Source organism: Danio rerio, chromosome 4, assembly GCF_049306965.1.
Source record: "Danio rerio strain Tuebingen ecotype United States chromosome 4, GRCz12tu, whole genome shotgun sequence".
Lineage (NCBI taxonomy): Eukaryota > Metazoa > Chordata > Actinopteri > Cypriniformes > Danionidae > Danio > Danio rerio.
The window spans coordinates 24,659,126-24,674,495 of NC_133179.1; the positions used below are offsets into that span (position 1 = coordinate 24,659,126).

A 15,370-nucleotide genomic window follows, 5' to 3' on the forward strand; every position below is an offset into this window, starting at 1 on the left:
CACTACTCCAGCTAGTTGCTAGAATACACTAACACCCCTATACCAGACTCCCATCTAGGTCACGTCACCAATGGAACTCATGTGGTTCTACTCAACTGACTCCAAGAGAGATCTGAATTGGAGATTTTTGCATGTGTGGCAGAAACACAAAGACGGCCGCTCCTACTAGTTACACTACACCAGCTAGTTACTAGTATAGACTCAATCCCCTAAACCAGACTCCCATGTAGGTCACAACATTAATATAACTTCTGCGATTTTAATCAGCCCATGTCAAGTGGGATTCAAACCAGTGTTTCTGGCTTGGGAGAGGTTGCACTAATGAGAATACAAATGAACGCAGTGCTTAATGTCAGTCTTTAGTGTGCCGAAATAGAAGTTTTATGTGCACATCTCTAACAGTCTGTTTCACTTAAACCCCTAAACCTCACTCCTATCTCAGTGACAGCAGTAATGTATCCCCCTTCCGGCTCAACTCGACCCACTCAAAATGGGATTCAAACCAGTGATTCCAGCATGGGAGGCGGGTGCACTAACAAGGTGGCTAGCATCTGTTACTAGTGTGCCTCTTCATATGAGGGTTTACTGAGGTTTGGTGTTTATGAGAATATGAGGTTTACTCACACAGCTCTCACTAGCTGATCTTTGTTACACTAGATTTTTCCTAAACCCGTTGTAAACAAATGACTGATTAATGTCTGCACTGTCAGTCTTGTCCAAAATCCAAGGTGATATTTTCAGACTAGGTCATGCTAAAGTCAAGCTAAGCATGATCCCAAACTACAAACACAAAACAGAAAAAAATCAATACAGTGGGCATAAATATTACCCAGCAAGAATTTTTTTTATTTTTAAAAGATAGATGTTTAAAAGAAAGATAGATGTCTAATTTACATTTAAACATAGTCGTCTTGGCTAAAACACGTTGAAAATCTAAAAGATGCCTAAAAATAGGCCAAAACTAGACTAGTCAGAAATGAATGACTACACATATAAAATCTGTCTTATCCATCTATTTGACTACTAGTCTAGTTTTGGACTGTTCTTACATGTCTATTAGATTTTCACTGACAGCCCAAGTTTAGCCTTGTTTTAGCCAAGCTGTCTACATTTAGATCTCTATTAAACACAAAATTGTTTGCAGGGTTAGAAAATATGGTATAATCAGATTAACATTCAATATGCCTTGGTATTGTATAAATTGTAAATAGATTCACAGATCTCCATTCAGAACTTGAATGCCATCTTGGAAGATTATTTTTTACACATATGTTAACTGGCTAGTCATAGCCTGTAATAACTGGCTTAAACTGTTCTCCCAGTTGGTCAAGCTGGTGTTCAGCTGGTGTTTCAGTCTAGACTTGCAGCTTGTTTAATTTAGAACAGCCCATGTCCTGATATTGTATGACAAATTTATATTAAACATTATTGAGACCAAACATGGACAAGGCCATGAAAGCATATAATGTAAAATTGTTGTTTTTGTCTGGTTTTCAATCCAGCAATCAACCCAAGGTCTCAGTTGAGAGAGAGAAAAAAAAAGCGACAGGATGGTACTTCATCTTTGTGTGTGTGAAACTGAATAACCATAACATCAATATAGCAGTCAACACACTACTGAACAGCCAGAAGTGTGTACAAATAATTGACAGAGCGAGAGATGGAGACAGTCTTACCTCTGTATAGTTCCAGTCAGATCACTTGCGTCCTGCCTGTGAGAGAAAAAGAGAAAATGTATTCATTAACCTAGTCAAAGACACACAAGCAATTTGGTTTGAAACTGGGGATTACATATATATGTACACATTTCGAAGCCACTTACATTGGAAAATAACACTTTAAACTTTCTTTGGGAATCAAACCCATTACCCAGTTTTTGCTAGTACTGTAATGTGAATTGACGCTGACAACAGGGGTGCGGATCCAAACGCAGGTTTATTTAGCAGAATGGTCAGGCAAACAACGGTCAACACAAGGGCAAACAAATGTATACGGGCAAATCCAGATTCATAGTCAAAATAACAGGCAGATGGTCAAAAGGCAGGCAGTAGACAACTTAAAACAAACAAAACAAGGCTAGGTTCAAACACGGCAAGACAAGGCAAGGCAAAACGTGTCTTAATGTTTCCACTATACAGATTAACAATACAGTTTGAGAGGTGTATATATAGTTTTTAATTAGTCCTGAACAGCTTCAGCTGTGTCTGTTTGCAATCATGGTGATCTAGGCCAGGTGTGTGAGTGGTGCCTGACTGAATTTGTAGTTCTTTTCTGGCAGGTTTTTAGTCCTCTGCATGTTTATCTGCACAGGCTGGATCGCTGGTGATTGTGACAAGTACCTTCCTTTACTTTTAAAGATTGCTTAAATTGGCCCCAATAATAATAATAATTAAACTATAAATAATACACCAAAATGGGCTATTATATTGTTTATTAATTTCCTTAAATTACTTTTTCTTTAAAGTACAAATGGACTGGAAGTTACTTGGAGTGTTTGGACTTTAGCAGTGAAAATGAAACCACACTGAACTGAACTAAACTGAACTTCAACTCTGAAAACCGGACTACCACGGTTTTAGTTTACTAGAACTTGAATTGAACTGAATGGAATTGAACTAGAATTTGCTGAGACTTGTATTTAAGTACATAGATGTACCTCCCACTGAATTGGAATATTCAATAGAATGTGTGGCTTTCTCTTTGTGCAACGTTCCCTTGTAGAAAATGAACAGTATGGATACGAATATTGTGGTTGAAGCCATCAAACTGGCATCAAAAAAGGACTGTAACTCCAAACATGAAAGCAAATGGTCAGACTTTGATTTAAAAAAATAAACTTTTTTTAATGTGCACAAATGAAATGTTTACTTTTATTGAAGAACAATGTGTGCTAGAAAAATATCAATTGTCAATTTTGATTTCAGAAAATAAACAACTATTGATATTCCAAGATCTATCCACACATTTTAATTTCAAATATCTTCAAATGCATCTGTGTTTATGTGCTTGTGCATTTCTGGTTTATGATAATACGGCTGTAATTAGGTGTGTATGCATGCACATGATAGTCCTCAAGTGTATGTGTTTATTTCTGCAGGGAGCTCTCATGCATGGCTTTAGCTGCAGGTGCATTCAACGTCTGTAAGATAACATTCACTTCACTGCTGTCTACATTACACACACACACACACACACACATTACACCCCCCTCTCTCCGTCTTTCTCTCAGCCGTCCAATCATCCACACCCTGTCTCTCTCTTTCCAATCCTTCCACTCTCCTGTCATTTCGGAGCGCTCGGCTTTTGGGAAAACATGAGTGCTGAATGTACGAGTCGAAGGGTGTCTGTATTAATGTCTCTCGCTCGTTCTCTCTCTCTCTCTCTGAGGAGAAGTAGACGGACATATGGAGCGTCACAAGCCACTGAGCCCAAGAGAAGTGTAGATGAAAAAATGAACAAAATGAGAGAGAAAAGGAATAGTATATGAGCACCTCTTCCAGCCTGCACTTGACATATTTTACAAAATATTATATACTGGTTATACACACACACACACACACACACACACACACACACACACACACACACACACAGACACACACACACACACACATATATATATATACACATACATACATACATACATACACATACACACACACACACACACACACACATACATATAAACTACATGGTAGCTATACACAATAAGGTGGTTCACTGAATTAAATTCCCCTCAGATTATTTAAAGTAATTTTTTACATGTTATTTTTTTTTATATTAGCGGCAAAGATTTACGTAAAATTTAAATCGTCAAATAGATGCCAGTTAGGTCACTCCATGCAAATACCCTAGAACAGATGATAGCCAATCACGTTTACACAACCCTGGAAAAGTAATGTTTTTTGCTGTTGCCTTTGCGAAGAATAGACATGCACATATTTTGCGAATGAACAATGAAGCGCACAGAAATCGTAAATACCGCAGCCGCAGAAAAGTGACTAACTTTACAGCATGTGTAAACAATATCCCCGGTGAACGTGATGTAGATGTGCAGGGAGGAGATGTCTGAAAACCCAGTAACTGTGGAAAACACCCAACTTGAGCAGGATTTTGAGCAGCTTTCTAGCGCGCACCATGCTGAGGACGTATGCATTATTTCTGCATTAATATACCTGTTATTGTTAAATTCTTACGAGAATGTTTAGTGATGTGTTGACTGCATTTATTTAGCAGTAAACTTAGCCCAGGTGCTAATGTATAATGCTAATAATGCTATAATAATAATGCTTTGCACTGTAAATTATTAAAGTGCTATGTTTTTGTGTAAAGAGTGGGTAAGAATTGTGGATATATGGCATAAAATTTGACAGAAACAGTATACATCAACATGCATTAACATGTAAATAATACTATAATATAATATAATATAATATAATAATGGATATAAATATATAAAATAATATAATGACAATTCAGCACACTTACTTTAAGTTTGCTTCTATGGCTACTTTTTAGTTCAATTATTAGGTTCACCTATGTCTTGTCTGCAACTTTTGTTTTATAAATAAAAATTGGCATACATTTAACACAGTACTATCCTACTATGAGGTGTGCTGTTAAATGACAGCCGCCCTCACCCCTTCACACACATAGACACAAACTGCATTATGCATTACATTACTGAGAATTACAATAGAAAATTGCATTTCTTGTATAATATAGTCTATATTTTGCTTTTGAATTCATGACACATGAGATTCAGCCATGTACTGTATGCATATACGTGTGGCAACACTATGCATCCTCTTTAGTTTCCAGGAATAAATCAACTGAAATAAAAACCAGCAACCACTTTGCGCGACCTTTCAATTGCCTTTACCAGGAAAAAAATAAAAAAGCCATCCAGTACCATTTCAAAAACTGCCGTGAAAAGGCGGAATGCTATATTCAAAGAGCAAATCAATTGTCGCCAATTCACCACGGCTAATTTTGGCCCTCATTCAACATGGCACCCGAGCTCAGGTAATCAAAATGAACTCCCCGCTTTTGTTAGCACCAAACAGCCCACTCCAAATTGTTTTTCTTTCCTTTCTTGTGCTTTTTTTTTTTGCTCTCATCCCTCAGTTCCCCAACTGCTGAGCTCCTGCAGTGTATATGTGTATATAAAAAAAGAAACCGTGCTTCCCACCGCATGTTAATAAATTGGTCCCCTGTGGACAACGAGGAGGAGGTGTGCGGTCATGATTCTGAAAGCTTCCGGTGAAACGGTCGCTGTTTGATAACAGCTGCCGTCAGCGCTGTCGAATAACAGGACGCCAGCTATGCACTTATTAATAGTGAATTATTCCTTTATTCGGACCCAAATGAGAGGGACGCAGAGGGAAAGCATATGCCGGCACTGGTGATCAGAGCAAAGGTGGGCTGGAGGTTACTTTCCATTTCAAAGAGTCACGCAGCGAGAGGTCTGTCCACACTTGCTGCCGTATATACCTTCGCATTGGGATGAATTATGCAAGGCCTTAACCCAGATGTGTTTGCGCATACAAACACATTTCTTTCTGTATTCTTTTTTCCGCCTCTTAGACATGCATGCATATCAGTGGTGGTGATAAATTGGGGTCAAGAAATCACAGATAATCTATTTCAAAGTTCTAGTTTTGTTCTGAACCGACTGGTAATTTCCATTCTGTATAAGGAAATAAAATAATTACTTGGGAAGGAAGCTACCTCATCCGCTAGCAATCGGCCACCTAGATGTCAAAATAACAAAATAACATCACAAATCAAATCAATTTGATATTTTTGACATATTTTTGGATGTCAATAGTTACGTTTTTATCCAAAGATGCCAATTAAATGTATGCACAAAACTGGAATATCACATAAAAGACGTGCAAATAAAGCAGCGTTTAACTCCAAAGAGTCAAAGAGAACAAAATCGTCAGCTCCTGATTGACTGCCACTAAATATCAAAAGTAAAACTGGAATTTATTGAGGTACAGTAGGAGAAGCTACGACAATCTTTTCCTTATTTAATAAACGACTTGTGCCTCAGAAGACAATGCTAACACGCAATAAACATGTGGTGGTGTTTGAAGGCGTTAGACGCATAGCACAGACGCTCTTGACAGTTCACACCAGAAGCGGAAGAAGCGTCAAGCGCGATGCAAAGGTGTAAATAGACATCCTGTGAATAAAGTGACTCGATCATTTTCCGCAAATGACGTGCTTTTCATATCTGAACTTCAGCGGACATGCACGCCACGTTAACCAATCAGGAGGTGCGTGATTATGACGTTGCGCCTGTTGTTGGTGTCCCAGGGGCCGACAATAGACAACAGTTCAACAAACTGGGCTCGTCTCAGTCTGAAGCACCGCTGAAAGTTTCATCCTCCAGGTATAGTTTCTGGTGGAGTTTATGAGCTCACAGAGCTGGGTGCTCCTCAGAATGGATCTAGTGAACTCAGACATGACTCCAAACTAATCAAAGCTGTTTTTCAACCTTCCTACGAAGCTAAAGTCAACGGGCAGACAGAAGCCCTGCCCATGACGCTAATCTGTGTCTATTGTAAAGTGAATTTGATATGCGAGTGAGGTGGGTAAACTGAAAACGTTCTCGCGTATGTTTAAGTGCGAATTGCTCGATTTATCAGCATGTACCGTGTCTGGTGTGAACACAGCATCAGAGTCTACAATACTATTGACGGTTTTTAACGGCGCGCGACTTACGTTTACATGTGAAAATCTGATCTACCTGCTTACACTGCAAACATGAGGTTTGGATGAGTTCTATGAGGAACAAATACGATTCATATCTGATAAATTTCAACATATGAACAAGGCCTGAACGTGATTTGAGTCAATTGTCCATGTGATTTTTTTCCTGCCTACACGTACTAGGGCCATATCCGATCTGTGCCACATGGAAGAATTAGACCACTTGAACCATGAAGTGCAAATGCAGCCTTTGTGAAATACATTTCTGTAAAACTGTAAAGCTATACTAACTTACTCATCCTACCAGAGTTTCTTTCTTCTGTTGAGTATAAAACAAGATATTCTAAAGCTGCAGTCATTGAGTTTCATAGTATTTTTTTGTTCTCACTATGGATGTCAGTTGCTTCTGGCTTCCAACATTCTTCAGAATATCTTGCTTTGTGTTTCAAACATGAAATTTAAACATGTTTTGGAAGCACTTAGGTCAGCAAATGATGACAAAATATTAATGTCTGGGTGAACTATCCCTATAATACGCACCAGATTCCTACAGATAAATTGCCTTATTAAAAAATAGAGAGTGGTAGATGGAAATGAAACATCTCCCCTCCTTTTCTGTCTCTATATATCACTCTTTCTTTCTAACTGCTCCGTCTCCATCTCCTCTCATCTGTAATCATTATCTCTTTTTCTCCAACAGCCCACCATCTGTGTGCCTGTGTCTCTTTCGCTCATTCCGGCGCTTTACTTCTCCGTCTATCTGTCTGTCTCTCGCACAAACTCGCATCCTCTTTCTTATCAAAGCACTTGTGCAACAGAGTGTGTTTTGCAAGTATGTGTTTTGCTTGCTTGAGAAATTCATCATGGTTTTGAGTGATAATGCGCCGGTATAGACAGGTGGAGTGTTTTTAAAGTACTCCCGATAGACTACGGCTGACAGCAGTCGCTAAACTCAGTCCTTTCTGGAAAAGTCTTTTTGTTTATTTATTCAAAATGGTTCTGAATACATAATTATAACACAGTGTCCTAAACAGACACGGCATATCAGGTTTACGCTGACAAGTAATTTGTCTGTCCACACTAATGTGACATAATCAGCACCAAATGGAATGGTTAATGTGGGTAGTTTATGATCAACGGGACAGCTGTGGGTGGGGCTATGCATACTGCGACAAAAAAGTAAAACAAAGTGACTCACAGTATGCGCAACAAAGTCATATTTATGAGTAATACCAAGTCAACTTCAAGCCAAATTGCAAGGATGTACATACACTCTACAGTACGTGCCAATGCCAAATTCAGTTGTACTGTTGTTGGGAGTGGTGAATGAACATCGAATAAGTCACGCAGACATCTGTTGGTGAAATGTTAGGCTGTATGGAGTGTTGACAGTAACACTGAAAGATATATAGGTTATTTTGGATTGTGTCTTATGGCTCTCAAGCTAAATATATACCTAGTAAACATACGATTTCATTGACACTAATACAGCTAAATCTGAAAATGGCATTTCGTCAAAAAAACTCACAGCATGCTTTTCCATAATTTTGCAAAAGCTGGTCATCTGCCATATTAAAATGACTAAAAACAATTTAATTCCTGTAGTGCACATGTGTTAACATGTAATGCTGGGTTCATACCTATAGCAAGATTAAGTATTTGTGCGAGTAGATTACATACAAAGTCAATGCCAAGGTAAAAATATAGGTGAATTTTCAAAGGGCGGTATGAATGATGATGAATAGATGATGCATTTGCCAAAAAATGTGTAGAATTTGCCTCAATCTGATCTTTTTTTAAGTTTGAAGCAGAGATAGTAGGCCCCGTGGGCCAAAATTGGCCCATTGTAACCTTTCATTTGGCCCGCCATCCCATCTGACATAAAACTTTAACTTTTTTTTTATGCATGTTTGTTTATTGCTAAGCTACAAAAAAAGCTAAACTGAATTAATTGTTTAAGCTAAATGTTGTCAATTAATCTGATTTTTAAAATTCAAATACTGTCACTCGACAGATTATGCTGAAGACATCGGAGAGAAAATCAAGGCAAAAACTAGTGTAACTCCATTCTGTTATAAATTAGATTTTTTTTAGTTTTTTTTTTTACTCTACTAAGTTCATTATAAAATGTAAAACAAATGATACTGTATCAATTAATATAAAGCATTTTTCTAGTTAATATAAAATATTATTAAATAAATAAGGAAATTACCCATGGCAAATATATTTAACTTGGGCCCACTAGCCTCAATCAAGTTTGTTTTTTGGCCTTTTATAAGAAAAGATTTGGGCAGCCATGGTTTACATTTACATTTTTATTGAGATAAAAAATGATATTAAATCTAGCAATTGAAAATTAGCTTGAGGTGAAAAAGATCCCATGTGTAAACTAGAGCGTGTGATGCTTTGCTCAGCATTTGGTCTGAATGCATAAGACTCTTTGACCTGTGTCCATATTGCTTTTCATGTATTTACTTTTCAGCTCTATGAAACGTTGCAACAATATCTTGAGGAAAAGTAAGGACCCACAATAATATGGAGTTGTTGCTGTAAGAAACACGGGAGTACGTTTTCAAGTTGCAAAAAGTGAGCAAGAATATAGACTGGGAGACATGCCAAAACTACAGCTCCGAGTAAACGTTCTGTCTCCTTTTAAGAAGAGCAAACTAGACCATGTACAAAATTACATTCATCTTTGATGTTGCCAGCCATAGAGGACTTCTAGAGGTCTCCATAACCCTGGACCAGGCCGTATCGTGAGCAGATGCTGTGGTGGTCATGGAAGAGTGGAGAGCATGAGACTCCTAAAAGAACCCGTGACAGACGAGTCTCTGCATTGATCCTGTGGGCCAGCCTGAACACCTGACCTACTCACACCTGCAGCTTCTCCATGATATACATCCAGCGATCACTAGCCCCTGGCACCCAGACTGCAGCTCTACACTAGAAGTGTGGCCAGAGGAGAAATGGTTGTGCCCAACTGAGCGTGATTTCTCTCAAGGTTTTTTCCTTTAATTTCATCAATTGGTTTTGTTCCTCATCACTGTTGCCACTGGCTTGCTCGCATTGGGACTTGTGGATCTGCACATCGATGGATTTGCTCTTCAGTGTTTGTAATTTCAGCAGTGAAAATTAAACCACATTGAACTGAACTAACTTGAGCTTTAACTCTGAAAGCTGGACTGACACAGTTTCAATTTTAATTTATAATTTACTAGAACTTCTGTTAAGCTTCTGTGATACAATCTACATTCTACAATCTACATACAAAAGCGCTATAGAAATGAAGATTAATTGAATTGAACTTAAAGCTGTCGAAAATATTGTCCACAATTTTAGTTGAATTGTGTATGTGACTAAAATGTGTCATTGTTTTCAAAAGCCTCCATTTCCAGTCTAGACTACAACTGTGTTTTTAGACTCTGAGATAATTTTCAAAGATGTATTTTTTGTAAGATAGAACAAATCAGAGAAAATACTTTGCATTTTTTTCAATGACAGTGTATTAGTGTAAAGGACCTATAAGTAGTTTTCTTATTTTCTTCTTCTTGTCACCACCGTTTTGGAAACAAAACAGAGGGAAAAGAAGTAAAGTCTGGTTTACTTCCCTCTACTGACAAAAGTCTGCACATACCAATTAAGAGCAAAATATGAAGAAGCAATTCATTACTTGGACCTACAGAACAGATGTGTCCTTCACTGATGTTTCACTTTGAGTAGCTCTGAATGCTTCATTTTATGAAATAACTAAGCCTGTGGACATCTCATACAGTACTGTAAATTAACTAAATGAATGGCCGTGGTTTATGGCTAGCGGACAAACGGAATGACCCCAGGGATGGCATTTCTTTTAATTGAACGAATGAGACATCAGGAACTAAAACAACCTGAATGAACCTCTACTTTGTGAACTCCAGGACTGCTTAAACTTTCGCCTGGAGTCTTTTAGGTGTCTGTTTCATGGTCATTCAAGCCACAGGTTATCCGACCGCTATGTCTGTCCGATTTGAGATAGGTAAACTGAAGCTGATACTCTTTCCGGGTGACTGGCACTCAAAGAGAGGCTTGTTTAACCTCCTGGAAGGATGGAAGTCATTGACCCACGACTTCCCTCTCATCTTCTCTGACAAGATTTAAACTCTGTCAAGGTTCATCCCAAATATATTTAATGTTTAAAACACAAGCAGAGATTTTTGAGTGCCATAGCTTCTGATATTAGCATCTTGTTCAATTTAACAGTCCAGAATCATTTAAACTTGGTGCAAATGATCCAAAAATCCTGCCCCCACTTCGGTCTGACAAGCTTTCAGGATGAGGCATGTATCTTCCCATCAATTTGTGCACTATTGTATATTGCCCATACTTTTTGGGTAACCGGTGTCTGCATTGAAAGTCCTATATCAGCCAATAGTACTACAATACATGTTGGACAAAATGGATAACAGCGATGGGGCACAGAATATTGGCATTATAATTGGCTGGATCCTCGGTCAATCGAATGGGTTTAAACAAAAGAAAGCTACTATGAAGTTTTTGCTGTTTTATGTTATTTTAAACATCATAGACATTACAGACAGCACTTTCGATCACTGCTGAAAAAACTAAACCCTGCCTCCCTCAGTTTATTTGCTTGCTTGAGAGCAAAAGAGAAAAGGAGAATGGGTGACAGACCACAAACTTGTCTAGGAAGTTCAACGCCAGGCTTCATTTGACAAGAATTGCTCAAAGGGTGAATTTACTGTTCCAAGCCTAGACCCTATCAATCTAACACACATCGGAGTTCTACAGCGGGTTACATAACCTTAAGCAACAGATTAGACAACACCATTCATCAATCACCCGCACCCTCCCTTTCTCATAAGCTCCATTACCCACAAGCCCTCACAGAACTCGGTTTATGAGGCATTATGAGCTATTAAAGTCTGTTGCTAAAAATCCATAAACATAATCGCAGTATGTGTAACACTTTCAAAATGAAGACGGACGCCTTATCAAGAACCGTAAGAGAAAGAACACACAGCGCGGCTATGAGACTGGCATGCATAAAGTCAAACTGTCCCAGGACACATGGCTAATGAGGAACTGGCTACACTATCAATTCATATCTCTGGAGAAAGAGGCAGACAGAAAGAGACAGACCCACACACCAACCTAATTATGATTATGACATTTAAATGAAAGGTGCTTGCACATGCGAAGGCTGCAGTCCCAATGCTAGGGTATTGTAGATGGTTACCAGGATGTTTCTATATAGTTGCTAAGGTGTTTTTGTTTGCAAGCCTTATTTTAGATGCTATTTCAAGTGTTTAGTGCAGATGTTGAGATTTCTGAATGGTTATTGGTTCCTTAGTTGCTGGGTTGTTTCTAGGGAGTTGTTAGGCTGTACTGGGCGCACTTAGGCTGTATTACCTCTAGTTTTTAGTGCAGGTTTCTAAGTGGTTCACTACACTCTGAGAAATGAGAGCCACCACCAGGGCATTGCTTTTTCCATAAGGTACACATTTGTACCTAAAGAGTCCATAGGTACCTCAAGGGAACATAATCGTTTCAAAACATTTTAAGACATTTACACTTTTAAATTGCCTTGGTGGAACCAATATGGACCCTCTTAAGGTACAAATATGTACCTTTAGTTAAAGATACCGTCCCAGTTTATGTCTGATAGTGTAGTTCCTAGTTACTTTGTAGTTACTTTGTAGCTGCCTGTCGCTCTCTGAGTGGCAACATGCTGCAAACACAAGTCTGTGTAGGTCTACAACATGGAGAATACAACCAGCCTCTGAGGAAGATGAGAGAGGATCTTGTAAGCTCTACTGGTGCTACTATTGGCTGTCACTCAAGAAAGTCGCCCTACATGTGCATAAAGTTGAAGGATTTTAACTTTGTCGCTTCAACCTGGTCACCAATGGTTGATGACACTTACGTAGATGAGGACACTGTACATTGCTCGCTCTCTATAGAAATGAACGGTCACGTGTTGCTTTGCCGCTTCAAGTCATTCATAGTGTGAATGATGCTTTAGGATGTTCACAAAATGTCTGTGGTTGATCAAGTGCTCTGAACTTTGTTAGGACACTTCAAAGCAGTTTCTAGAGTATTCTGTGTCTTTACTAGGCTTTTTAGAAGTGATGGCTTGGGTGGTCTGTGTAGTTCCTATGATTTTTAGCACATTTATTCCATTTCACACCAAGTGTGACTAATGAAAGTGTAATGACGTAATGAAAATATGATGCTATTATGCTTTTGAATTAAATCACAGAGTCCCTATGGTGATGTTCATTGTTTTTTATGTTTTTTTTTTTTTTGAGCAGTGTGTGGATTTTGTACCCCCATTGTGCCTTTACGAATGGGCTGTCCTATAAAATTTGAGCTTTAGATCACAAGCCTGTAGAGACTGCTGTTGCACAAAAGGATGAAACCGGTGGCTGTTTTGGAACCCACAAAGAAAAGTGTTACAGAAAAAATGAATATTGAGTGTTTGTTCTATTTCTAGAACTTTAAGTGGCTACAAAAATACTGACCCCACTACCCCCTCCAGAAACAAAAGTGGAAATTGATTGCTCAAGAATTGGGAAACAATGCTAAATACTAATGTTGTATTCATTATTTCAGTTATTTATTAAATGTAATTCATTTTACGTATTGTTTAACAGACACAAAATGCATTGTCAGGGATTCATTTGTTGAAAGTGTTCACGCAGGGCTTAGTGTGAAATGGTCCTTACTAAGCAGTTTCTGGTGTGTCCTTTCATAGCACATTTCGGTCTTTCAAGAGCCTCTTGGGTAGTTGACAAGGATATGCTTTGTGGTCACTACAGAGTTCAGAGTCATTTTTATTGTTGTCTTGGAGTAGTTTTTACCACAGTGCTGGGCAGAGGGGTAACATATTCTAGCTGCTATGCTGTTTTAAGGTTGTGGCTTTGTTGTTTCTGACAGTTATTTATTTATTTAGTATTTTCTATGCAGCAGTGTTTGACACTTAGTGTCTGCATGCAACAAAGTAAGCATTCCAAACTAAAGTAGCGAAACGGCATGATATTTCTCAGAAAAATGAAGTGGAATCAGTTTAGTGGGTGACTATTGCCCGAGGGCAATTGATGGGAAAAACAGACTGGTTGCTTGGATGATTCCAGGTGGTTTGTTTGGTGTTTTGGGTACTCAGGTGCCTTGGATAGCTGCTAGGTAGCTGTTTAGCGGTGTATGTCCAAAATTTTCATCCCTAAGCTTTTAAAATATTTTAGTTCTGCTATTTTTAATCTACAGGAATTTTCACCAAATTATACATCAAATCATTTAAAAAAAAAAAAAAAAAATCTCAACTTTTAGATTTGCTGTGTATTCATATTCACTTTTTAGGTGAACATTCACTTTAAGAGTTTATTGTAGCATTGTCTAACTGCATTGAATTAAAGAACAAAACATAGTGCCATCGCAAAAGAGCCCAGGGGTCTTAAAATGAACATTGACAGGGCATCTTAAATACACCTCACGCATTGTGCCAAACACTGGAAACACAGCAAGGTGCTTCAAAACACACTAAGATGTCTATCTAGTGCAAGTTTGTCCAGATCAATAGTTTAAAAAATAGCACAGACGGACCACAAGAACGCCTCCTGTGTGAAAGATCCCTCACAGCACTCACTGGATGCTAGAAAATGGGATCGCTATACTGTGTGTGTGTGTTGCTCAGTAGACAGATGTGCCCCAGCAGCTGTTCTAGATGCTCTGGCTCACACAAGCACACACACACACACACATGGCAGTGTATCACCTGACGGCAGAACTCTGGTACGCCGCCAAACTCTGATCCTGCCAAAAAGTATCGCTGCCAAATAATGACCCGGCAGAATAACATACCAATTCTTACGCCACAAGCAGAAGCAGAACATATGTACATACCCACCATATGGGCTACATTTTGTTTTGACCTCTTTGTTCTGCTATCAATGACAGCGAGTTGAGCAGCCTCGAGCGTCTGTCCTAGATGAAGTGTGTGTGTGTGTGTGTGTGTATGAAGTTAGAAAGAAGCTAAGCCTTTGGGAGCTGATGTTTGAGTACTACAGTACATTAACTGTCCTAGTTATTCTGTAATGTATGCACTAGCAACTGCTTGCTAGCTGGCTAAATGTGCTCGCTCAAAGCTTTCTTTTTTATAACTCTTTGTTTCAGTTACATGCAGTGTTGTTAATTCAGTTTCTTCGCTTCAGTGTTAGTATATTGTGTACGTTCAAGAGCACTGTGCTCTGATGCATGACCTAGGTGCCCAAGTGCAGTTTCCTTTGTTTGAAACAAAGCAAAGTCACATCCAAAGTATATTTAACAGGTCTATAGCCAGCCTTGTGAAAGGGTTGGTTGTTTTTGTTTTGTTTTTTTCCAAAAAGTGGACCTTTTTGCAGTTTAATGCCTTATTTTCTATTTATTATGTGATTTTAGTGACATTTTAAGCAATTCACAATACATTTTTTAAAATAAAAATTACATCATATATCATTAAATAAAAAAAAAGAAATTTGTTAAAGTTTTAAATTAAAAACTGTAGCACATTGTCAATTACTTGGCAAATAACAAATTGGCCAGTACATTCAACTTTCCTCAGTCAGAATTGAACCCTTTGAATAATAAAAATACAAGTAGTGACGCTACTAGCTTA

The 15,370-nt window shown here is 38.4% G+C and overlaps 1 protein-coding gene across 22 annotated transcripts in view; it reads right to left on the reverse strand.

Annotated features, from left to right (window-relative positions):
* celf2 (cugbp, Elav-like family member 2) overlaps positions 1–15,370 on the reverse strand; it is a 430,922-nt gene that overhangs the window by 173,720 nt on the left and 241,832 nt on the right. For all 22 annotated transcript variants that reach the window (XM_073945704.1, XM_073945681.1, XM_073945676.1 and 19 more), the window contains one exon: positions 1,677–1,712. In XM_073945704.1, the coding sequence (XP_073801805.1) occupies positions 1,677–1,712 (36 nt within the window). The remainder of the gene's footprint in view (positions 1–1,676; positions 1,713–15,370) is intronic.